Source organism: Halichoeres trimaculatus, unplaced genomic scaffold (genome assembly GCF_033239565.1).
Source record: "Halichoeres trimaculatus isolate MK-OKI-2021-1 unplaced genomic scaffold, fHalTri1.1 fHalTri1_scaffold_17, whole genome shotgun sequence".
NCBI classification, from domain to species: Eukaryota; Metazoa; Chordata; class Actinopteri; order Labriformes; family Labridae; genus Halichoeres; species Halichoeres trimaculatus.
This window is the reverse complement of record NW_027437195.1, coordinates 3,242,447-3,266,639: the sequence shown is the minus strand read 5'-3', so window position 1 is coordinate 3,266,639 and position 24,193 is coordinate 3,242,447. Positions and strand designations below refer to the sequence as shown.

Below are 24,193 nucleotides of genomic sequence, written 5' to 3'. Positions count from 1 at the left end.
AGCAAGTAAAAGTGGAGCCAAGCTTCACCCTCAGTGAGGAAAAAACTTAATCCAATTGGTGTTTCGTTTCACTTTGGTTGTGTTTTTCTTCCTCCTTGCTACGTCCACTATTGTAGCCACTCAGGATAGCTTCTTCAGGCAGAGGAGGGGGTTGAGGCAGACACTGACACTGACACACATGTATAGAGGCCCAGAAATGATGGTTGAGCAGGGTTATTCCTGTGAAAGTTGACATTTTATTTTTTAGGAAAATCCTGCAGATCCTACCTTTAAACGCTTGTTTGGGAATGGGTAAAGGCTTTATCTGCCAGTTGTTGTTGTCTTCTGGTGTAAGCAAGTTAAACAAAAACCTCTATCCTTGGAAAATTAGGGAGTTTATAAAGATTTAGACTGTGCAACAAGGCAACCCTACTTGTTTCTCTTGCTGATTTAACCAGATTTACCCACTGTGCCCTGAGATTTTGAAGCATTGAATGATAAGAACAGTGAGACTCAATCACAAAAGTAAAAAATCAAAACAAAAAAAACAAACATGTATGATTCACTGATTTAAATGAAAACCACCTCCTCAACAAGAGGCCACGGGGCATTTATTGATTCATTTTGTGCAACAATGGACCAAAAACATGTCACAATGTTACATTCACTTCAGCAAAATCTTGGTTACAGTGGTGACATCATGTTTAATCGACCAATCGGCTCATAGCAGCAGCCGAGAGCTCCCCCAAGTTTCATTCAATACGACAGGAATGTGATTTCAAGGCATTAAGAGATCTTTAGAAAACACTGGGACTTCTTTATACACCAGTGGTCCTCTTCTACCTAGAAAGTAATGAGGTACAATATTGGAAAAATAATGGCACACTACAAACAAGTAGGCTATGAATGACATAGCACCAGTTACTCTTGCAAAATGTGCAGCAAACTATTCTCATACTTCCTTATTTCCACATACCTCTCTTTCTGCAAAACAGCGGGTTCATGCAAGGAAAGAGGATACAAGTACTTAACTTTGACCCGGACTAAAAGTGACAAGTTCATTAAGAAGCGCACATCATCAAAGGTCAACTATTCAACTACATACATGTCATACGTGTTTGTTAGAGCTCGTCATGACCTGCATATTCACCGACACATCTGAAGTAGTTTGACCGCACAGTCTACGTTCATCTCAACAATGACAGGTTATCTGATGACTCACCTCGCAATGTTTAGCATATAAAGTTACCAGGAACCTTAAGGGATGTCCAGTAATCACATCAAAGGAAGAAACCTCAGAGCCAGTTGATTGTCTTACATGCATTATTTCCCTTGAATATTGATCCAACCCAGAATAAATCCAGGTTTTAAAAACGGCTTGTCCCTTTTGTTTCACCTTCATCCAGTCCAGGTGTGTTCCTCATCTACTCTCCCTCCAGTAACAGGATCCCTTTCAGATCCCCACATGAGCAAAACCTGAAGAATCCTTAGAAATGTTGTGTTTAGGCCGTTTTATACCCCAGTGTTCTTGTTTTTGTGGACAGTTATGATCAGAGTGACTGAGCAGGATTACCTGAGTGTGCAAAGTCCCAACTTCAAACAAGAACGTCTTTTTTCTACAAGTCTAACTGTCACCTCTTGGTCTTGCTGCAGAAGCCAAAAAAGCATCCACCTGGGAAAAAGGGAGGGGGAGATTATCTGGCAGTGGATGGATTGCTCTTATGGACAGGAAGGATCCTCAGATGGGGTCAGAGGGCTGCAGGGGGGGACTGTGCTCAGAGAGCGGAAGGCGAAGATGGATGGGTCGTAGGTGTACCTGGTTGGAGGACGACTGCCAGTCAGATTCTGGAGACACAGAAGAACAGAAGACGAGGGGTTAGTGTTATTAAAAATGAAATTCTTAAGCCCCTGCTTACACCTGAAAGGAAGAAGACTTGTGACCTCTGTATGAACAGAATGTTTCATGAAACCAAGAGATGGTGTGAGGTAACTTGGCGGTGCAGTGCCGGTACAGTGCTCTTCTTCAAAATTTGAAGCTGCATTAGCAGAAAAGTTACAGATCTTGCAGTCTAAACAACAAGAACAGAAAACTTTTATATTCTGTGAGGATTTCTCCAGAATCAGAACAGCCACTTGTTAACTTCTGCTGAAGTAAGCTTAGCTTGTCGTGATAGTGCTCAGTTTACCATACTGACTCAAATATAGGACGACCCTGGTTATGAGACGACCCCTCTCCTTCCAAGACCAATCTTTCAAAAAAGGCTCTGATAACTAGAATGTACTTTGTTTAAAGATGCTATGAAGGGAATCTTTTTTAACTGGACTGTTTCGCCACCTTCGGGCCCGAGTTCCGGCCATATGTAAAGCTATCGGCAGCCCGGTTCTCCAATGTATCTGTAGGCTAACGTGACAACAAGAATGACATGTCAGTAATGTGTAACGTTAGTGAATCCTGGTTTTGTCCTGCCAGTCATTTACCAATCAGAGCTTAAAGTAACCTCACTCTTCATTTTATTGATAGACTCTCAGGTTTGAACAGACCACTGCAGAATAACTGCTGACTGTGGGTTGGAATCAACAATAGCACAAACAGATTAGCTCCTGTGTTAGCCTTTAGCTCGTGCTCTATCACTCTACTGTTTATCTTTCTTCTGCTCTTCTGTCCTTTTTCTGTCCGACAGTTAGGCTCCAGTGTCCACCATCACTACAAAATTAATCACAGAAATCGTTTTCAGCAGAGAAAAACACAGATCTCTCTTCTCTCTACTAAACTTCATCAGCCAGCGTGGTGTTGCCATAAAGACTTAGACGCTCTGTCCATCAATCTGGTCCTGGTAGACCCAATCAGGAAGCTAAGAAGTAGTATTCTGAAATGGCCTGTAATCTGTAATATTGGCGCTGATAATCTTATTTTAAAGTGTGGATTAGAATCAGGCATAAATCTAGAAGGGAGACTTTTGCAAGATCACTTAGAAACTCCTCACAAGGATCTATTTTTTTAATTGTAATTCTGAAAAGTCATTGAAATAGACACTCTTTTTGGACGCACTATCTTCAGACACTACACACTGTAACTCTATATTTTACCTGTCTGACAGTTGTTTAGCGTCCCTGCTGCATCGACCATCATTATCCTAAAATAAGCATCACTATCTCCGCCTTGGTTTTCTGTTTTCTGTTTACTCGCTCAACTTTTGGTCCACTTTGCTCTGGATGATCACTGCCCCTCCATAGCTCCTGTCTCTGCGTCTCTGCTGTGACTGACAGATGACTGCAGTCACAGTGAAGTCACTACCTTTACAAAGGCGCTCTCTACTGTTGCGGTCGTGTAGCGACTATCAGCATGTGTCAATGGTTAGACCTTGATTTCAAGACGAGTCCATTTTTTCACACAATGTTCCACAAGAAAAACCTTGTCTTATGTAGGGATGGGTACCTTTCACATATGAAAACGATACGGTACAGATGCTTGGTACCTGGCAATGGGTACCGGTACTCAACAATACCAGTTTTTGGTACTTTTTTGTGCTTATATGGTAAAAAAAAAAAATCAATTTGTTTAAATATATATTTTTTTGTTTTTCCATTTGAAATATTTATTCTTTAATACATGACCTTGTAATGCTGTGTTCATGTCCAGCATGGAAAATCACCTACTCTTCCACTCCCTCATAGTTACAAGGGTGCGTTTAGGTACCTAAACATGGTACCTTTTGATTCTTTGTGAATCGGTACCTGGTACTTTGACAGATTTCGGTCGGTATCTACAAAAGTATCTACTTCGGTACCCATCCCTAGTCTTATATGCTGGTACATACAGTGTTTTTAGGATTCTTTGAGTAATCCAGACCATTTACCAATGACTGCACACACCATATATCAGATCCAAACAGGGTCAGTGGATTGTATCTGTCACAGTTTCCAGGAGGAGAAACTTCAGTGAAGGGATTTTTTCTCAGCTGCATAAACACGTTCAAACGGAAATGACAGGAAGAACAAAGCAGACACCAAGCAGTGTTGTAGCAGCAGAGGAACTTTTGGCATGTCCACAATTGTGTGTGTGTGTGTGTGTGTGTGTGTGTGTGTGTGTGTGTGTGTGTGTGTGTGTGTGAGTGTGTGTATACACTGAGCCGTTTTCCTTGGTAGTTTATCTCACTTTACAAGTCGCCTGCCAAACGCTGTGAGCAGCCCTGCTGAGCAGCAGACCTGTCAGAAGGAGAGTTAATCCAGCTTTGTCAGATGGAAATGGCAAGGATTACCTGCTGTCCTGGAGTTATGGTATTATTGGTCATTTACAGTTCCTCAGTTCACGTCAGCAGCGACGTGAACTGAGAGGACACCAAACCAACAGCTGTGGGGGAAATGGCTGCTCCTCATTGCAACATGTTCACTCAGGTTATTCTCTTCACACTGCAGGTTTCAGTGAAATAAACGCTTTTCCAGTCAAAAAGCAGAGCCCCCCCACCCCCTCTTGTCTGAGCAGAACCTTGCTTTTCAAGGCTTTACAAACCCTCCGTCTAAAATTAGCCCTGGTCATTTTTCTCCCAACAGGAAACGACAGGAAATGACTTTGTTGGACTTGGCAGTGAGGCAGCACTTTCTCCGGAGCCCTGCTGAGGGGGAGCAAAGTTTGAGGGAAGGTGGACTGAGAAAGATTAGAACCCTGAGACGGATTCACTTTAATTAGCTGCTGACCCCATGGAAAAAGCTGAGCGTGTTTACATGAATAGCTGCATGTTCTCATTGTCAACCATATCCAAACACCTCTCCTTTCTGACAGCTATTAAGATGCATCCCTGTGACTGCCACTGGAAAGCACCCGCTGACATCATCACCTATGAAGCTCCATTAGCGGAGCATGCAAGGCTACAGGTGTTCCCATGACTTCAGCCAACATCTTAAGGGATTCATGCTGACGACTGAGCCGCAGTAACACGGCAACAACTCCCAACACTGCTCTCAGCTGTTTTATCTGCAAATGTGGAAACATTCCTGCTGTAATCCATCAATATCTGTTTGAACGTGTACAAAGTCAGAGGTGGAAAAACGAAAAGAAGCTCAGGAACAAGGGACAGTAAAAACTTGATGGATGACAACAACGCTGAGATGTTCTCCATCTGGTAGCTGCAGCTCGTCCAACTGAGGGGGAGTCGTACATCAGGATGGCTTCCTATCCATCCTCGTAATCCCCACAGAGTTTTCCTGTGGTCACGTCTGCAGTAATGTGGACCTTTAGAGCCAGGAAGGGTCAAACAAAGTGCAGGTCCCTGGTGTGCAGGGCTCTGTTTGTGCAGACATAAAAGCAACAGTAATTCCTCACTATCCTGAAGCCAGAGTTACAGAAGAGGTCTCTGTACAGCTGAAGCAGTGTTAGAAATTTGTCCTGTTGGTCGTTCGTTTTAACTCAGATCAGCAGTTTTGAAAAGTTGTTGCTCAAGCTCTGTTAAATGAACTCTTGGTGCACGGATGGATTACTGTTCCTGGCTCTGCAGGGTGAATGACAAAAAGCCCAGGAAGTCAAGGTGGCTGTGAACTTGAACTTCTGTATTTGAGTTGTTCCAGTACAGAAACTGGTACTAGTGCTGGGAACTCTTCCAATGAATTTCTGCTCTGACAGAGGTGACAGGAAGTCAGCACTTGTTGGGAAGCCAAAGGTTACATTTTGTCTAGCTGTATACAGCAAGACTGAAAAAACATTTATTCATGTAGGAATCAAAACTCTTTGGTGTAACTGACAGACACAAGGGCTTGAACAGTTTTCTTAACTTACTCTGAAAAGTAAATAAGTTGATTCTTCAAAATTTTAAATCTCTTTAAAGAGGCGGTATCGGCCTTTTTTAGGCTTTATCCTGTTCTTCTGGTCTCCAGAAAAAGCTGAACAGAATTTACAGCACAAGAACCCCATATTTTTCCTCACACTGGTGTTTCAGACAACTTTTATTTGAGCCTCTGTCTGAATCACTTATTTCTAGCTGCGGTCTCTTTAAGACTCCCCGCATCACAAACCCCCTTTCCTCTAATTGGCCAGGGGGCTGATGTGGGCACATATAAGGGCAGACCTTGTTATTTGAGGCCTGTAAGGCCACATTATGTAACAACAATGCCCCAATACATAATATAATAAACTTTTGCTTCATTATGCAATAATGCCGCATTTTGTAAAAAAAATTCTTGAACGCAATATGTAATAAGCTTTGCCGAATTTTATAAAAAGTTCTTACATATTGCATAACTCATAACAAAATGGGGATTTTGCACTTTTTTATCAAGAAAATGTAAGAATTCGGTGCATAATGTAATAAACCTCCAAACTGAATGTTTCAGTTAGGACAAAAAAAAAAAAATTACCATTACAACAGTTTAAAGCCTGAAATTTAGTTCCAAACACAATACGTGAACTCCCAACCAGATTCCTGCACGGGTCCAATTTTCAAGATCCGCCCCACCCCGACCCGGGGACGTACAAACCCACACCCGAACCGCAAAACCCACCCATCAGCCCGATTAGTACCGCAACCGGATCCGACCCGTTGAAACACGACCCGCAGCTCGACCCTTAACCTTATTTAGAGTAATCATTTTGGGTGATATTGTCTGAAAATTGAACGGTATATCGCCAAAGTTCAGATGCCAGTGAGTAAATAACGCACCTGAATGAAGCAACTCTTCCAATAAAAGCCTGACTTCAGCTCCATCATCAACCCTCTGTGATCTTCTCACATACAACTGTAAAATCACTCGGTTTTTTACGTTTAATGCTTTTAAACTTTTAATCTCTTAAAAGGACCTTTACACGTGTAATAGTAGACGTACTTTCTGTCCAGACTTAAGCGACGCTCAGCAGGTACGAGCCGTGATCATGTCACAACCATGGATGTATTATAAGAACTGGATAGCGTGGCTATATGGTCACAGCCTTACAACCAGCTTACAACTTTCATTTTTATTTTATTGTATTTATTTTATTTTATTGTATTTATTATTATTTTACATTAATTTTGATGTGTCAAACTAAAACCCGCAACCCGACCCGCATGTTATTTTTTCCACCCAGATCAGAACCCGGGAAATAAAAAGTTTTTAAAAACCACCCGCAAATCAGCTGTTTGTGCGGGTACCCTCAGGTACCCGCGGGTACCCAACCCAGGGCAGGACTCTGCTCCCTACCCTGACCTCTTTTACTAAACAGCTTAAAGCTTGGCTGCTGGAATACAAGCATTGTTGTCATTACCAGGCCTGAACTTAGGTACTTGTACTGTATATTTATTGTGTCAGGGGCTCCATCTCTGACTTTTTGCTGGGCAATGTGCAATGCAACTGGCACTTCTTATTTGTTGGATGAACTGATTTGATATGTGTTGTGTTTGTCTGCTCGATCTCTGTGTAACATGTTGTGTCTTCTCTTTTTTTGTTTGGACTTGATGTTATTAAAAATATAATGCATTTTATTGAATTTAATTTTTTTTTTTAGGTTGCCTACTGACAACTGGCCAGAGACTGCAGCTGGAAAATAGCCGCAAAGGCTAAGGCTGTCCAGTACATTAAAGAGGACTGTCCACGATTGGACAAGTAGCTTGTATATGCCAGTTACTTGAAAATAAGTGGTATTTTGATCCTGCCGATGGGTTTGGGATCTAGAGGGTTAAATGGACTTAATAAGCTTTAACTATTTTTTTATCATTCAGTATTGTTAAAACAAAACAACACTTCACTTTTTCACTTCTTTAGCAAAGTTTATCTGCAAACCCAAAATTCAGATCAGGACTCGGTATCGGCCGATACTCAATATTAAAGAATCGGGCAAACAATGCTGATCTGGACATCCCTATTATATAATATGGTGTTACAAGGCCCATGCCTAAAATGTAACATGAAACAGTCAAACCAATGTGTGATGATGTCATTATTATAGCAAGTCTCATCAAATTCTCGTGACGATCTTGTGTTTTTTTTTTAGAACGGACCATGTCAAGAAGTTTACAGTCAGATTCAGGGACTTCTACAACAGATGAAGTAATGAGGTAGAGGTTTAAAGATCTGCACAAACTCAGCATAAATATCCAGAGCTGTTACTTTATATCCATAGTTAAACTATAGGAAAGCATAATACCCCCTCTTTAAACAAAAATTAACTTTCAAACCAAAAATGCTGCTGTGTTGAGTTCAAACCATGTGGTTTACCTTATCTAAAACTCAAAGAAAAACTTGTATGTTTCTTTTAATTTCCCCCCAGTCCTCCATAACTGCAGTGTTTCCCTCAGCTCAATCAATCTTCATCCTTCTCCACCTATTCTTTTACAGTGGCTGAAACCAGATGCCATCACTCTGAGCCTGCTGCAGCCTGGGAAGCTCTCATCACTCCACCACCCCCACTCTCCTTTCACCTCCACGACCATGAAGCGGGGAGGCCTCAGCAGAGGCAGCAGCAGAGGCCAAAGCTCTGTTTTTCTACTGCTTCTAACACACACACTCACACACACATATGCACGCACACAATCATCAACCTCCTAAACTCCTGTTACAGCTCTCATGCTTGAATCAAGTCTCAAAGCTAGGGCCTCATCCAGATCCAGTGTCTCTTCTGGATCCCGGCCAGGAAACCGAGGGGCTGACAGAATAAAGAGGGAGAGGTAGCAGGAGAGAAAAGATGAGACAGAGAAAGATTTGGAGAGATGGTGGCACAGTGTGAGTGGCTCAAAGAGTCCACACAAGCCTCCAAATGGCTCATCAATCCTAAAACTCACTGTGTACTCACTTCAGGGAAAATCTCTGAACTGGAAAACGCTCAAAACCCACAGACGTCACAGACGAGGACAACAACACCAACAACAACGCCAGAGAGAACAGAGGATAATGAGCAATATCTCAATGTATCAGCAGAGTTAAACAGATAGCAGCCGGCCGGGGCTATAAACGGAAAATGACTTCATCCCTGGAAATACACCACAAGGGAACCGCTCACAGCACTCCACCTCCTCTTCCTCCTCCTCCTCCTCAGCTCCATCGCTCATCACAGCTCGCTTGTTCGTCCTAAACTACTCTCCAAGATTGTTCACAGGTTTTTTTTGTCTATGCTGATGATACATACCTATATGGAGGATGGATCAGACCTAGAGGCTGTTACAGTGTGTGTGTGTGTGTGTGTATGTGTGTGTGTGTGCAAGTAAACAAGTGTGTGATAAGATTCCATTGACACTTAGCCCACACAACGTGATAATAACGTCACTTTTCTCACCACACTGTGCATCCTTCTGGAGAATAACACTCCGTGCCAAGATGCCCAGGCTTGTTCCAGCCGCCTCTCCAACATGCTTCCTTTAACCACTACAAACAGAATCATCTCATACGCAGTTTCAGAGCACGGGTGAGTCGGTGGATGATTACTGGAGACAACGTTTTTAAAACCACCTTACAGGGAGATCAGACAGGACTTGGTCTTGGGAAAATACCTTGTGTGAGCTATTTAGGGGAGTAAATGTGCACTAATGGGACGAGTGGAAAGCACAACTATTTGAAGTTGTTGGGTGAGATCAAAAGATCAAGCAAACAAAAAAAGGTGGGGGGCACATTCCTTCAGTATGTTGAAGTAGAAGTTTCCAGAAGCAGTAAACAATGATCAGCACAGTGCTGCTAACAGGAGCAATCTGACAGTACGGCTGCTGGGTGATGAGACAATCTCTGTGAAAGGACCACAACTATAATGAAGAGTAATGTCAGACATGTTTATTCTTTGACCAAATTCACAAAAAAGCAGTTGATTCTGCATCTTTTAGCTTGTGGTATCCAGCTGAGCTCTTTCAAACTGTACCAAGTCACCTCTTTAAAAAAACATCAGATGTGAGTCTTACATTTTTTCCCCAAGATAAGAGATCTCCATCACCAGACTTAACAAGGTAATGTTAGCATTAAAGCAGAGTTAAAGACAGTTACAGCTCAGCTGGCAGCCTATTAAGTCCAACAGCAGAGTGTGGGGGGTGCCACATGGGTGTTTACAGACCTTTTTCAGGGGTCCCCCAGCACCCCTTAGACTCCTGATTTGATTAAACTAAACTGTAGTAGATCAATATTAATTTCAGTTAAATATAGTACTTTACTTAGTCCACTGACACACACCTGAGAGCAGTAGGCAGCAGCAGGTTTTAAGAGCAGGTAACCAAATTAAAAGTGAAAATATGAATGATCAAGAGTTGTACCTACTCCTACAGCATCTTAAGAGATTAACTCCCCTTCTTCAAGTGGTTTAGCCCTCTATCTCGCTATCTGGTGTAAGCTTGTTGTCAATGTAGCATCCTTTCAGGAGACAGATCAATGTGTTTTTTTCAGGGCTGATACTTACACCAATTTCAGTAGTCAAGGAGGCCAATAACTGGTATTTAAAGCTGATATCCTTTTGTGGTAAAAGTGAAAATACATCATACATACAATACATCAAAATTTTGAATAATACAAGCTTCAACACTTGACTTCATTTAAATGCCTGAAAGCAGTGTTTCTCAAATATTTTCAGACTAAGGACCACTTTTCCCCCAGAAAACTCTTGCAGACCACCACGAGCTAAACAGCCCCAGAACAACACCCCAGAGAACAAACTGATATATAATAAACTTGAATCATACATATTACAACTTGCTACGGCCAAACCAATTTTTTGTAGATTTTATCAGTTTGTGTAGCAGCCGAAACAACCCACACCCCCCGACCCTTATTTTTTCTCGAATGTTCCATTATAAAGAAAACACAATTTCCTCACAGTTGTTGTGGACCACTAGGGTGCGCTGGCAGACCACTAGCAGTCCACGGACCACAATTTGAGAAACTTTGCCTTAAAGCATATGTTTATTGAACAGCTCTTAGGCTCAGGGACTGGGGTGTTTATTACAATTTCAGGGCTCTGCAGCCTAAAATTGTCTTTGAAACATCTGCTCTTCGGTGCTTCACCACTTGGCAAAACCTTTTCTCCTCTCCTCTGTGTGTGTTTCTCTTTCTAATATCTTCACCTGGAGCTCAGACTTGTGTGTATCTGCTCAGAGTGAAGGAGAGGGCCAATATGATAATTCAATGATCAAAGATATGAAGCTAAACATTGAATCCTGATTAACTTGTCATGACAGAGAGAAAAATCCTCCCCTTTGTAAAACTCAGAGGTTTAAAAAATGAAAATAGAACTCTATAAAACAGATAACCAACAATCTTTCATTTTTCATAAAAGTTTGTGGTAAAAACTGTTAATGTTCAGTCAGTGAGGGGTTTGTCGATAGGTTTAGAGTCTTTTAAGCTCTCCGTATCACAGTTTCTCTCAAGGCTATGCACCCCTAAAAGTCTGACTCTGAATTGCACCTGGTTGGGCCACATTAATATTTTATACCAGACTGCTCCGTCAAATGTTTTTCTTTTTCCAAGTTGTAATTACTAGGACCATGTTCCAAGGAAGAAACTATGAAGGAATCCAAACCAAAAACCTGAGGGAATGTTGTTAGCAGCATCTCAGTGTGGATCTGTTTCTGACCCCCTCTGAACCACAGATAATCCAGGAAGGTCTTAAATCTGGCTTAAAACTGGTTTTACTTGGGGCCACCAAGAGGTGGCCTCTGTTGAGTGTTCAAAGATACCAGAAAATATCCTTTAAACCACAGATACAGCAAAATGCTATCCTTAGCAGCTCCTCCTCTTGCCTGTTTTGGAGTGAGTTACAAATATAGATTTTAAAAGTAAGTTCACATTATTCAGAGTTGATTTTTCTCATCGAATCAGCTTCATCAATACACTTATTTAAGCAGTTTTAGAGGTTTTGATTTAGTGATGAACAGTCTGGTATATTCCAGCTTCATGTACATACAGAGCTCCTCAGACCGGCAGTATTATCTGGAACATGCTCAGATACAGATATTAATAAAGAGTGGTTATCAAAATGGCAAGGTGGCTGTGGATTGGTTTACTGTTTGATCCCAGGATTAGTTCATACTTTTCAAAGAGCCTCTGCCACCATACAAATAAAGTCAATTATCTAACCTTCTTTTCCATATCACCCAGCTCTCTCAGCCTCATCGTCAGATTCTCAGGCGTCTCAGAAACTGTTGCTAACAGAGCATGGGAACAAATGCTGCAGCCAGATGCTGTCCCAGTGTGCACTTGGAGCCACATCAAGGTGCTGGCGACAGGACAGGCTGGACTGTTCGTGGGAAGCCGAGCAACCTTGCAACCTTATCGCTGCTGTAATGCACACCCCGATCTAAACCACCTATCACGGGTCTGCAGGGAACGGCTGTGAGTGCAAGTCACATTATAACAGCAACTTATCTTTTAGACAGCAATGAGCAACATACAATGAAATGTTTGCATTCATCCAAACACAATATTCCACGAGGAACTGACTGTTTACTGTGGGAAGTGGAATGAAAATGAACTCACCCGAATCTTTATAGTCCGTGTTTTCCCTCCACAGTTCTTTTTCAGCAGCATTTTCTGTGGAGAACAAGTGTGATGTTGCACAATGAAATACACACTGACAGCTGTGGAAAATGTATGACAATGACAAGCAGAAAACTGGGTATGAGCTGAATTCCCAACATGCTCGGAGGCTGCTTCTGAAAAATGAAGTTGGGTTAAAAGAATCAGTTTGTTCTGATTGTTTTGTCTGTTAATTTATCTGTAAAATCCTGAAATTTAACCTTTACATATTCTGAATTTCACATTATTCATCCTTTTTTAGCTACTTCACAGTTTTTTGATTGGGTCTGTCGTCCTTTACTCTGGTTTCCCCCTCGTACACTTAGATTTAAATCAATCCTGGTGATGATTCCTGGAAAATGTTTGCAATCTGTCTTACACAATCAAGTCAATTTGAGGGTTATCAAAGGAAATCATTTCTTTGGGGAGTTTTCTCTGGATGCAGTCATTCTACATTTCTTTTCCAAGTGCAACCCTCTCTGTATATTTCCATATCAGAGGAGTATTTCTAGCCTTACAGCAGCAGAGTCTGACGTGACAAGGACCACGAGGAAGTGAGGCAAATCCAGCTGTCTCACTAAACTAAACAGTCGGTCAATGAAGCTTATGCAATATCCTGTCTCCCACTCCCCTCCACGCAGCTCCACTATTTAAAAAAAAAAAAAAAAAGGAGTGGGGGTGGAGGGACCACACAATCATGGAATTGTCTGGAGTTGGGGAGGTAGCTTCTAAGGGGGAAGGGAGCACAGGAAAGAATGGAAACACAAGACTCCTGCTGCTGTGATGTGGGAGAGCTGGGGCGCACACTTGCCCTCATGCTCACCTCCTGCTGGTCCTTATCTATCCTTCAGAATCTATGATACAGCAGTCTATGCAGTCTAATTATACATATGTTGTTTTTTTAATCTGTCCTCGCATGAAACAAACTGTGTGTATGATTTTTTTTACACTGATTCCTATGATCAGATGACTCATCTTCAAACACTGATTGATGTGTGTTAACCAACATATCACTGGTCCAGTGAGTGCTCTATACAACAAAGTGTGATAACGATTTCATCCTCATTTCACCCCAAAGCTCAGACCTCACACCACCCAGTCTCTTAAACAACACTCACTTGCCCAACAGGTCCTGACTTGCCATCTAACAAAGTGATTTAGTGAAAAAAGGATTTCTCCATAATGTTCTGGGACGTGCTGTTTTTGTGGATTACACGGTGCTGTCTTGTATTTTCTTTGGAGTAGTCTTAAAGACTTGTGAATGTGTTTTTCTCTGAAGCTGAACTTCTAGATGTGTCGTTACTCTTAACGGAAAACTAGGCACAAGGGTCAATCAAACAGGAAACAAAACGAATAATAAAAAAATGAAGATTTCTTTTTTGCTTGTTTTTTGTAACAATATAAAATAAAGTCAGAATTTCAAAATGAAGTAAAACTTTTCATCCATGAACAAAAGCATATAACATCAAATTCTTATAAATTGAGGGCTAAAGTTTTAGTATTTAAGCTTAATATACCAAATAATTAGATCAAGGTGGATTTAGAATCGTTTTCTCCACTTTTTGACAAAGTCTTGAACAGAAACAATTATTTTATTCTTCCTTTCTTTCATCTGTTAAAGAAAGTAGGGGTGCACCGGTTACAGTTTTCTGGCCAATCACCGATCTTTAAAAAGCCTGACCTGCTGATACAGATTTGGGCTGATTCTGATCTTTATTTTTTATTTTTTATAACTGACAGCAAGTATCTTCAATGTTCCAATCTTAGATTATTAAAAATCATTGAACAATGCCTGTGAAACAATAACATTTTAAGGTTTAACTTAACCTCTTACGACCCGAGCTTCTGTCTGGTCTGCATTTTTTTTAGTTACCTTGCTATTTTGGATAAGTAAGACCTTATAAGTACACTTATTAAACTTTGTCTTTGTACAACAGGTTTGATTATTTGTGTTATAAGTTCTCTATAATGTGTTTGTTTGTGGTGTTATTGTACTTAAATGTGTTGTTCTCTTCACCAAAATGGTTGTAATGTTGTGATTTCCTCAGAAGATGATGTGGGCAGTGTCACTTAATGTGGCTGATAAGTCAAAGTATAAAAAAATGAAGTATCATGAGTCAGAGATGCAGAAATGTAATGTCCACATATGTGGATGCTGGGTCTTAAGAGGTTAAACAACCACTAAAGTGTCCTGAGTTTTAAGTCTCAGAGCAAAAAGCAACAATGGCTGGCTGTCAGACAATCCCAGAGGTTTATAAGATCGGTTTCATATCTAAGGATGGGCTGACCACTGGTTTCTGATCACAGATCCCCCAAAATTAAGGAAATCGGTACCAATTGATCGATCGGTGCATGTGTAAAAGAAAGTCTAACATTTCCTCTTTTTTGTGCAATTTGGACAGATTTTAACTTTAATGCAACATTTTGATTGATGTAAAGGCGCACAGAGGTGTGGCAGCTCCATGTGGATTAGCACACATAAAGATAACAAACCTCTGACCTTTTAACCTGTCTTCTGAGAGAATTATGAGACTAATAAACTTAAAACTCGAGCTAAAGCAGGTCAAACAGGGACATGGAGGTTTTGTTTTAAAGTCATTAGCCTAGGATGGTCGTGAGTCAGTGTTCAATAAGAGTTTGAACACTTCATTTGGAACAAAGTCCCTAACCCTAACACGAACAACAACAGTGCAAAAAGTGAAATCTAGGAGGAAACATCCTTAATTGAAACCATGTTGGGTCTGTTTGTCTTGTATCCAGCATTCAGGTCTAACGGGGAAATTCATCTTGAGCTTTCACAGGGTTTCAATCCTCTGCTTTTTGAAAGGAACCAGCACAGACATATTTCTTCATGAGACTGGGACTCCAGAGGAACATATGCAGAAGACATCACACGCTGAGGGCTGAGACTTTATGAATGGAAGCTGTCCAGCTAAAGGGTTAACAGGAGACTGGAGCTGTGTCTGCAGACTACCTCTGTAGGCCCCCTATTGTATTCCCTACAGCACCTCCCATTCCACTTGACTGAGTGTGCACACACACTCTCACACACGGACGGACACACACACACACACACACACACTGATACAGCAACAAACTCACAGACATGAGGATGCACACATGCAGACACAAAAAGACAGGCAGGATGACAGACGCGTACCCCAGCCCTGCACACACACACACACACACTCACACACACACTCTCTTCCACTCTTTCTCCTCACCCCTCTCAGTGCTACCCGCTGTCTCCCATCATCTGTTCTTTCCCTCTAAAAACCCCATGGACATATGGACCCCTGAAACCTGCAGTTCCCCTCTATGCAATCACACACACACACACACACAGGAACAAACACACACACACACACACACCCTTTCCCATCCATAGTGTGGGCCAACAAGTCTATTGGATTTTAATGATTAGTGGACCAGCTTCTCCATGACTCATTAGTGGCTGTCGTTTTTCTGTTGTTTATTTAATCCTCTCCTTCTGCCTCCACCCCTCCATCGTTTCCCCTCACTTGCCAGCCTTTGTGAGAAACGAGGGCGGACATCTGCCGTCCGTGCCTCCCTCTCCTTCATCCCTCTCCAGCCAGACCACCGAGGTGGCGAGCGTCCGGCAGTGGAAAGGGAAGACTTTGTTTGCTTGTGCGAGCGTGCACGTTTGTGTGTGTGTGTGTATGAAAGTCATTTAGACTGTAGGGACATGATCATATTTTTGGATCAAATGCTCCGCCTGTGTGAGTTTTTATTTTTCAGATGGGGGGAGTGTAATGCTCATCTGCTATTTGGTACTTAGATGATCTTCTAGTTAAATAAAGACAAAGCTGCAGCAGTTTCAAAATGATAGTAGGTGAAATTTGTCTAGCAGTAATATACAATGCTGCATTTTGTGGTGTTGGATTTCACAGTAAGATCAAATGAGGTTGTTTTGGGGGTTTTCTGCAGAAGAGATAAGAAAGTTTCCTGAAATACTTTCTAATCAATGGTGCTTCATTCTCCTGACTTCACAATATTTACCTAACAGCTGCACTCACGTGTGCTCTTATCATGATGATGCACTTCCACTATTTTTACATCAACAACAGTTTATGCAGTAACAACTTGGAAAGTCTGCTTGTTTGTGAGGAAGTACTTCACCACAGTGGTGCTGCAACTTCTACTTTGGTAGAACACAGACGTGTTACTTCCTCCCCTTTACACACTTGGGGTTTAAATGACTCATACTTGTCGAAACATTTGATATTTGCAGCAGGTTTCCAGGGTTTGCTCAGATTATCTAATAGACTCAACCATAATCGTCTTTACAACAATAACTTTGAGGCCTCCAGGCTCCTTAGAGTCGTTCAGTCACCTGGTTTACTAACTTTACTGGTCTACCCTAAGGCTGGGCGATAAATTGAAAATAATCAAACCTGGCATCCAGATTATGAAATCCGACTATAAACTTAGTTAATAAGAGATCAGACTTTTAAGATGCATGGAAACAGCTTAGTCAGACCAAGAACAGACTAAGCCCAGCCTGATCGACACACAGATAATTCCGTTGCTATTGGACTAAGGTCAGACTCAAAGGTCTCTGAAAGGAAGAGTCATGGAGGACAATTGAAACGCAGAGCCAACAGCACAACACAAGCAACTTGGACCCAAACGGACTGCAGTGTGAGTTGTTGGGACACACTTTGGCTACAGTAAGGATGATGTCAACCAAAAAGTAGGGGAGTACCTTTTTTCCTAAGGTGAAAGTTATTTTCTGCATTAACACCACTGAGTTACATCTATTAATTTTGCTGCAAGAAATATAAGACTTTTATTTTCTCCTTTTCTATGACTTTTTTTTTCCACAAAACATTTCCATTCTAGCTGATGTGTGTTTTCAATTTCATTGTTTCAGTAAATAAACCTTAAGTGTAGATATTCATTTCCCTTACTTGTTTAAAAATTATTTGGATATTTACAGAAACAGAGGTTGGAGGTTCAATTAGTTTTGATTTTGTTTTTTGCCATAGTCGCCCAGCCCCCGTCTACACCTTAGGATGTTTTAGTAACCCTGTGACTTTTATGATTTAAATGTCAGGTTCAGGTCTAATGGTGTGGCCACACCAAACGCGAATTTGCGGCGCGATTACATACAAAGTCAATGCAAAGACGCGTTTAGCCGCCGATTCGCCTCGGGCGGCGCGATTCGCGCGTTTGGCGCGGCGCGTTTGGAGCGTTCACGCGTTTAGGCGGTAGACGCGAATTCGCTCGAGTTCAAAATATTCCCCCACGAAGTCATTGTTATGACAACGTTGGGGGGCAACTGCCGCCTGCTCCGGCTCCAACTCCGCCGGAGGATGGAGGAGAAAACAATCTGTGCGGTGTGTCATCATCCAGAGTTATACGATACGACGTGTGTGCTCTACAGAGACCGGAAAAACAGGAGCAGGCTTGGTTGAAAGTCTCTGAGGAGACAGGTTTTGAATGTAAGTTCTGAAAACATTCGTTCCCAGCTGGATCTGCCTGCACGGGCTATCACTGAGTCCGACTGTGTTTTCCTCAGCGGAGTTTTGAGCCTGATAAAGAGGAGGAAAGAGTGGAGCAGGGGCAGAGCCAGGGAAAAGATGGAAGTTCTCTGTGCTCCTCTCTTTCCTCCACCCCTTCATTATCCCCAGGGAGACCTCCGGGAACATGGGTCCGGGGGTTCGGGTAGTCGGGGGTATGGGGGGTCGGAGGTTCGGGGGATCGCAGGGAACAGCCAAGCAGGGCTGGTGGATTACCAGGGAGAGGCAGCAGGCATTGATTGTGATCTCCAAAGCTTTCACACACTCTCCTGTCATGCTTTGGAAACCACAGCTCATTGTTTTTCAGATGCTCTTTTGGACTTTCGGTCTTTAAATGAACGAGCTCTCTACTCCGCATGCGCAGTACCGCGCATTCGCGTGTTCGCGCCTCAGCTTGTCAAAAAAGTCCAGCGGCGAGACTCGGGCGTTCACGCGGCGCGTGACAGGCCATTCGCGCGAGTAAATTCGCGTGTTCGCGTTTGGTGTGGCCGCGGCATTAGGACTTGTTGTTAGAGACATTTGAATTTTGAAAATGCATCTTCTGATTTGACACAAACTTCCATCTCTGCATCTTTTCAATAATGTAGTGACATAAACAATAAAAAATTACAGGTGGTAAAAAGCCCTGTAAGCAGATGTGGATTGGTCACATTGACAACTGTCAACTAATGTAATCTACCGAGGAAGATATGCTGCTGAAACCTGAAATCTTATCAGATGTTTTTGTCTTATTTTCAGTAAAAATGTCTTTTTAGACTTAATATGAGCTACATTCACTGGACCAGTCCAGAAAAACGTCTTGTTTCAAATTGCTTTTAATAAGTTAAAAAAATCTGCCAATGGAGCAAGAGAAAAGTTCCTTGTGTTAAAACATTATTTTAGTTTCAAGCTAATTTTTGAGCAATTTTTTTTCTTGATCCATTGGCGGTTTTACTTTTTACTTGTTCCAAGCAATTCAGACCTAATTTTTGTCTTAAAATAACTTGAAAAAATACATTTTTCTGGACTAACAAGTTGAATGTGATTTAAATTGAGTATAAAAGACCATTTTTATTTAAAATAAGACAAAAACACTTGATAAGATTTCAGGTTTTTGCAGTGTACACACTTATTATACCTCCAGTGTGAAAAGTGATCCCACATGTGATAAAATGGATCCCTGGTCTGGATACAACTATGATACAACACATGACCACGTTCGGGACGAATAATTCTGAGTTTATCTGAACAGGGATCAGCTGAAATTTGTGGCACAGGTTTGTTGAAGTAGGGCAGTTTTTAGATATTTTACCAAAGATTCGACTGACCTGTTGCATTTTCTCCAGGTCCAGACTGGGCCTCCCTGGCTCTCCGCTGTAACTGTGTCGATACTTCCTGTAAGGTGCTGACTGGTCAAAGTGGGTTAAAATGATTGGTCGTGCAACTGGCTGCACCACCTGAAGCTGAAACCTCATGGGAGGAGGCTTGAGGCTGCGAGGTGGACTGGAGCTGAAGAGGACCGGGCTTGGGGAGGCAGCCAGGCAAGCACCAGGCTCAACCAGCGGCCTGACAGACGCAGCCGGTGACCCGCAGCCACAGAGGTCCCGTACCTCTTCGTCACTGGAGGCGCTGCTGTGGTGATCGCCGTGTCGCTGGGGGAGAGCTGACACCCACTTCCTGTTGTCACCACAGCTGATTCGCTCCAGCTCCTCCTCTGATGAGTGACGATCCAGATTGGCATCTAAAAGGAGGCGGAGGCGGCGTAGCCGGGCTGGAGAGAGGGGACCCTGGTTGTGCTGCTGGCTGGTGGCCAAGGGGGTGAGGGCGCAGTTTCTCCGTCTCTCTACGGGAGTCAATAAACAGAGAACAGGTCAAAGAGGAAGGTGGGGATGGAGGTACCGCAGAAAGTGCTCCAGCATTGGTGCAGGGTTGGCTTTGTGCTCAAGGTGGAACTAGTAGGGGCTTCCAGCGCTCTAAACCAAACCCATCACCCTTTAGCACATGTCAGCTAAGATCCACTGTCCTATCCTTTAACTGACTCTTCAAATAAAGGGCAAATGCTCTTATCTTCAAACAGTTCATCTTGAAACATCTAATTAAAAAGTGTGCGATCAAAAAGTAACAAAGTAGACCATCATCTGTCATGAAGCACGTACCTCTGTCAATCTGTGCAAGTTCCTGGTTCTCTCCCTCTGAGTCATCACTCTCCCCGCCCTCTCCACTGCCATGGTACGAAATCTGAAAGAAAAACCAAGCTCAGCTGTAGTTCAAAGGTTCTACATGTCAGTAACCAACATAATGTTAAAGACTATTCAGGAAAACGTTTATGTTCTTTATGAGGAAAAAAAACCATTGGTCCTTGGATCAGTTGTGAGAACAGCTTTTTATTTCTTGGAAGTCAAATTTTGAGTAATGAGAAAGTGAAACCTGAGATGATTCAATCCATAACTGAGTAAACGGATTCCACATTTGGTTGAATTTTCTTGGTTACCTTCAAAACATGATCATTATCAACTCCTGAAACAGATTTATCACATGACTGTTGCCAAATACTGACTATAATCAAAAATACACTGATTTCCACTCTTTTTTTAACCCTTTGCATCACTGCTTCACGACTTCCTGGTCAGCATGTGTCTGCATTATTAATCCTGAGCCTCCTCTGATGTTCAATGCTCTTCAGTTCGTCAGATATCATCAGTTAATCAATTACTACAGAATATCCTGATAAAATCATCATTGTTTTGTGACGTGTATCATCAAGGACAAAGGTTCAGGGTTTCATTCTTTTAAAGGCCATAAAACAATAGAAAGGAATATTGAGAAACTACACCTCCTACTCTGACGTTTGTCAGATTGATAGAGCCAGCAGAGCTCCAATGAGCTGTCATGTCACAAACTGTGCTTCTTTATACCATAAGACTTTTACCCTTGAAGCCAATGCCTCTTTTTTGGGTCTCTGCTAGAAGAATTGAAAAGAGAATATCTCTGCATCTCCAAGGTCTGTTTCTCCAGCTTATTCCTCTTAACTTTGTTTTTACTTCTCTTGTTGTTAAAGTTAGCTTAGTGTATTTCACTGCACTGCTCTTTCACTTCTCACTTGCTCTGTGCTGCAACAAAACAATTTCCCCTCAGGGTCAATAAAAACTTATCTCATCTCATCTTATCTTATCTTATCTTCTTTGAATCTTTCCGGTGCCACAATAAAGGGAATACTTGTGAAATTTGCTCAGAGGTGTAGGTATTGGTATTTATGTCACTGGATCTGAGTTAAAACTTAGGTAATAATCAAATGTCTGCCCTGGGGTTTAATAACGTATTTCTGATTCTGTTTCTGAAACGAACAGGGAGTTTGGTTGAAGTATAACTTGATGGTGTTTGTAGCTGAGTTTCTCTTGTTTAATCTCCAAATGACCATTTCTGCCTGATAAGTACTTCATTTTACGCTTATTATTTTTGAATGTTTTTTTTTGGATTCGTAATCTGACAGAAAAAGTCGAGTTAAGACACCTTGTACACAGAATCCAAAGTGTTTATTTTACTGTTAATTGTGAAAATTTGCAGTTTGAGAAAAATAGACTCAAGTAGTGATCAAGCAATTGATTTTGAGCAGCACACACGAGCACGCACAGACACAGACACACATTCATCATCTAAACATTGCCTGACAGTAGAGGTGGGATATATATCAAATATACTCGATATATCTCGAGTTGTTGATGAGAATGAAATGACTATATCATGACCACTGAGTTCAAATTGTCACGTAAATGTTATAGGATGTTGGTGTGTAATCCTCTTTCCAGTTTCACTTCCTTCACTTTCTGCTGCTCACTCCCCCACACCCTGAAAACTCTCCTGCCCATGCGTGTTTTTGTATCAGGAGTGGAGGGGGAAAAAAAGCTGCTTTTATATATCCTGTTGGTTGCGATTTGCAAATGCAAATTTTAAAATCCAACTGAAGAGTCTGCTTCAGTCATTATGCCAGTGTTATTTCATGCATTAAAGGGTTAAATTTAAAAATGTATGGAGTGATTTAGAGGAGAAATCTGAATATCCAGATCGTGTATCGTAATAGAGCTTAAAAATATGGATATTGGTTTTAGGCCATATCGTGCAGCCCTACCTGAAATTACAGTCCCAATTACATGCGTTGTCTTTGAATAGTCAAACTACCCTGGAAACAAGCTGGGCAGCAGCAGAAAAACGCAAAAATGGAACCTGTTCTGAAAAAAATGATGATGAACTTGGCATGAGTGTGCAAACAGGACTGTTAGGCCTGTCACGATAATCAATAAATCAATTAACCGAACGATAAATAAAAAGGTCCTTGGTGAGTTTGCCATCCTCCATAAACTGACACGTGCATGCATGTTTGTTTTCCTCCTCTCTTTCGACCAAAGAGGCTGAATGAGAAGATGGCTCACTACATCTATCTTTCCTAACATCGGGGTGCATAGGTTCTATAGCAGATTTAGCAGATTTATGGCGGAGTGAGCATCTGTCAAAAAAGCCATCTTTGGGGTGAAGATGGGGCTGCTCAGTGTGGGAATATTTTGGTTTTTTATCAGAATGAACAAAGTGTGAGCTCATGAACACCAACGAGCTGATATGTCCCATTTGTTTGAAAATAGTGGCGACGAAGAAGAAGAAGAAGAAGGGGAGGTGCAGTGGAGCCTTGTTCTTTGACAATCCGCTCTTACTGAGGCTTTTGGTCTGCAAAGTAAATAGAAATAAAAGCGCAAAATGGTGGTGCTCAAAGACAGATACATCGCCAAAGAAATGCAGCCCTTCAATACGGTTGAAAGCCAGAAATGTTCAAAATGTTTGACAGACAGTACGGATTGACTGAGAAAAAGTACATGTTACATGTTCAGGAACTGTGTAAACTCCCTTTTATTTAGGCTATAGTTTTTGTTTTTTTTTTGTGTTGGTTTTTTTTTTCGGGGGGGGGGGGGGGGGGGGGGGGGGGGGGGTGTTGGGTTCGTTTTTTCTTTAGAGACAGGGTCTATGTTTTATTGTTTTTGATTAGTATTAATTATTTTCATTGACATGTATTTTTTTCTAAAAGAGAGTCCATTTCATTTTCATTGTATTTTTTTCTCTTTCTTGTTTGTTAAATTTATTATATTTTTTGTTTAATTTATTTTATTTAAAAGATCCTGACCTTTTAATTACAGTTAAATACTCTTAAGAAATTAAAGTTTCTTGCTTTTGATATGGTGTACTCACTTTATTATCCCATTTATCATAATTACATCAATGAAAAAGTGGAAAAATAATCAAAATAATATTGACAATAATATCGTTTATCGGCAATAATATTTTGGAAAATTATCGTCTAGCAAAATTTGTTATCGTGACAGGCCTAGTGACTGTCAAAACATGGGATCAAATTTCGTAAGAAAACAGACTTAGTGTGCAAAGACCTTTAGGGTTTGAAGAGTTACAATCAGGTAACTTAGTTTATTTATGGCGCTGAATGACACATGGTAGCTCTTCTGCACTGTAGCTAGTGGATGTTTCCCCCACAACCCAAACTAAATGTGACATTTCATGTGATGCTAACTGTACCAAAACATGTCAGAAGTAACATGACATCAGACTTAGCTTTAAACTGTAGGATTTTCTTTGGACACTTGCAGGGATTTTTACAGTCTGTTTTATGTCATGTCCTGCCTCCTGAGACGCCCCCAGCAGAGAGAACTTCATGCTGTGATGCTTGTGTGAATAAACCAATCTGTAAAATTTCATATACTTACCGTCCTGAAATCTCTCAGGAGAGCAGACATGAACTGGGAAAATGACTCAGTTGTTTACTTTTGTTCTCATGTGGTTGTAACACCACTAAATCATGTCTGCTAACAGTCTGCTGTGTGTGTTACAGAAGAACCAACTGGCCAACAGTTGGCTGGGCTGGGGTTAACCACAGTATGTACAGCTGTATGTAAATTTGAGAGCTTGTGGATATTCTTTTTCATTAGCACTGTAATCAGGTTAGAAGGAGAATTTCCTTTGGCAGAACAACTGTTATCCTGTGCTTTTTAACAGCAGCATTTCAGCTCTGTTCAGATGTGCATGATGGAAACTTTGACAGTTTTAAAAGACCAACTTTCCACATGATTTAATACCCGTCACTGATGTAGGACAAGTTGAGATGTAGCTTTGTCAAAGATTTGTTTATGGAAAAGATATCTGTCTTCTCCCCACAACCTAACTTGAACCAGTCTGTCTCTTTAAAATCT

General features: G+C 41.5%; 1 protein-coding gene across 2 annotated transcripts in view; it reads right to left on the bottom strand.

Moving 5' to 3' along the window:
• Nucleotides 1–567: 567 nt before the first annotated feature.
• LOC141807101 (uncharacterized) overlaps nucleotides 568–24,193 on the bottom strand; it is a 41,237-nt gene continuing 17,611 nt past the window's right edge. The window contains exons 2-5 of one of the 2 annotated variants that reach the window (XM_074692887.1): nucleotides 20,105–20,186; nucleotides 19,277–19,791; nucleotides 12,388–12,441; nucleotides 569–1,824 (exon numbers count right to left, since the gene is read on the bottom strand). In XM_074692887.1, the coding sequence (XP_074548988.1) occupies nucleotides 1,699–1,824; nucleotides 12,388–12,441; nucleotides 19,277–19,791; nucleotides 20,105–20,186 (777 nt within the window). In that variant the 3' untranslated portion in view covers nucleotides 569–1,698. Of the gene's footprint in view, nucleotides 1,825–12,387; nucleotides 12,442–19,276; nucleotides 19,792–20,104; nucleotides 20,187–24,193 lie in introns of both variants that reach the window. The other variant, XM_074692888.1, reaches the window with a different exon arrangement.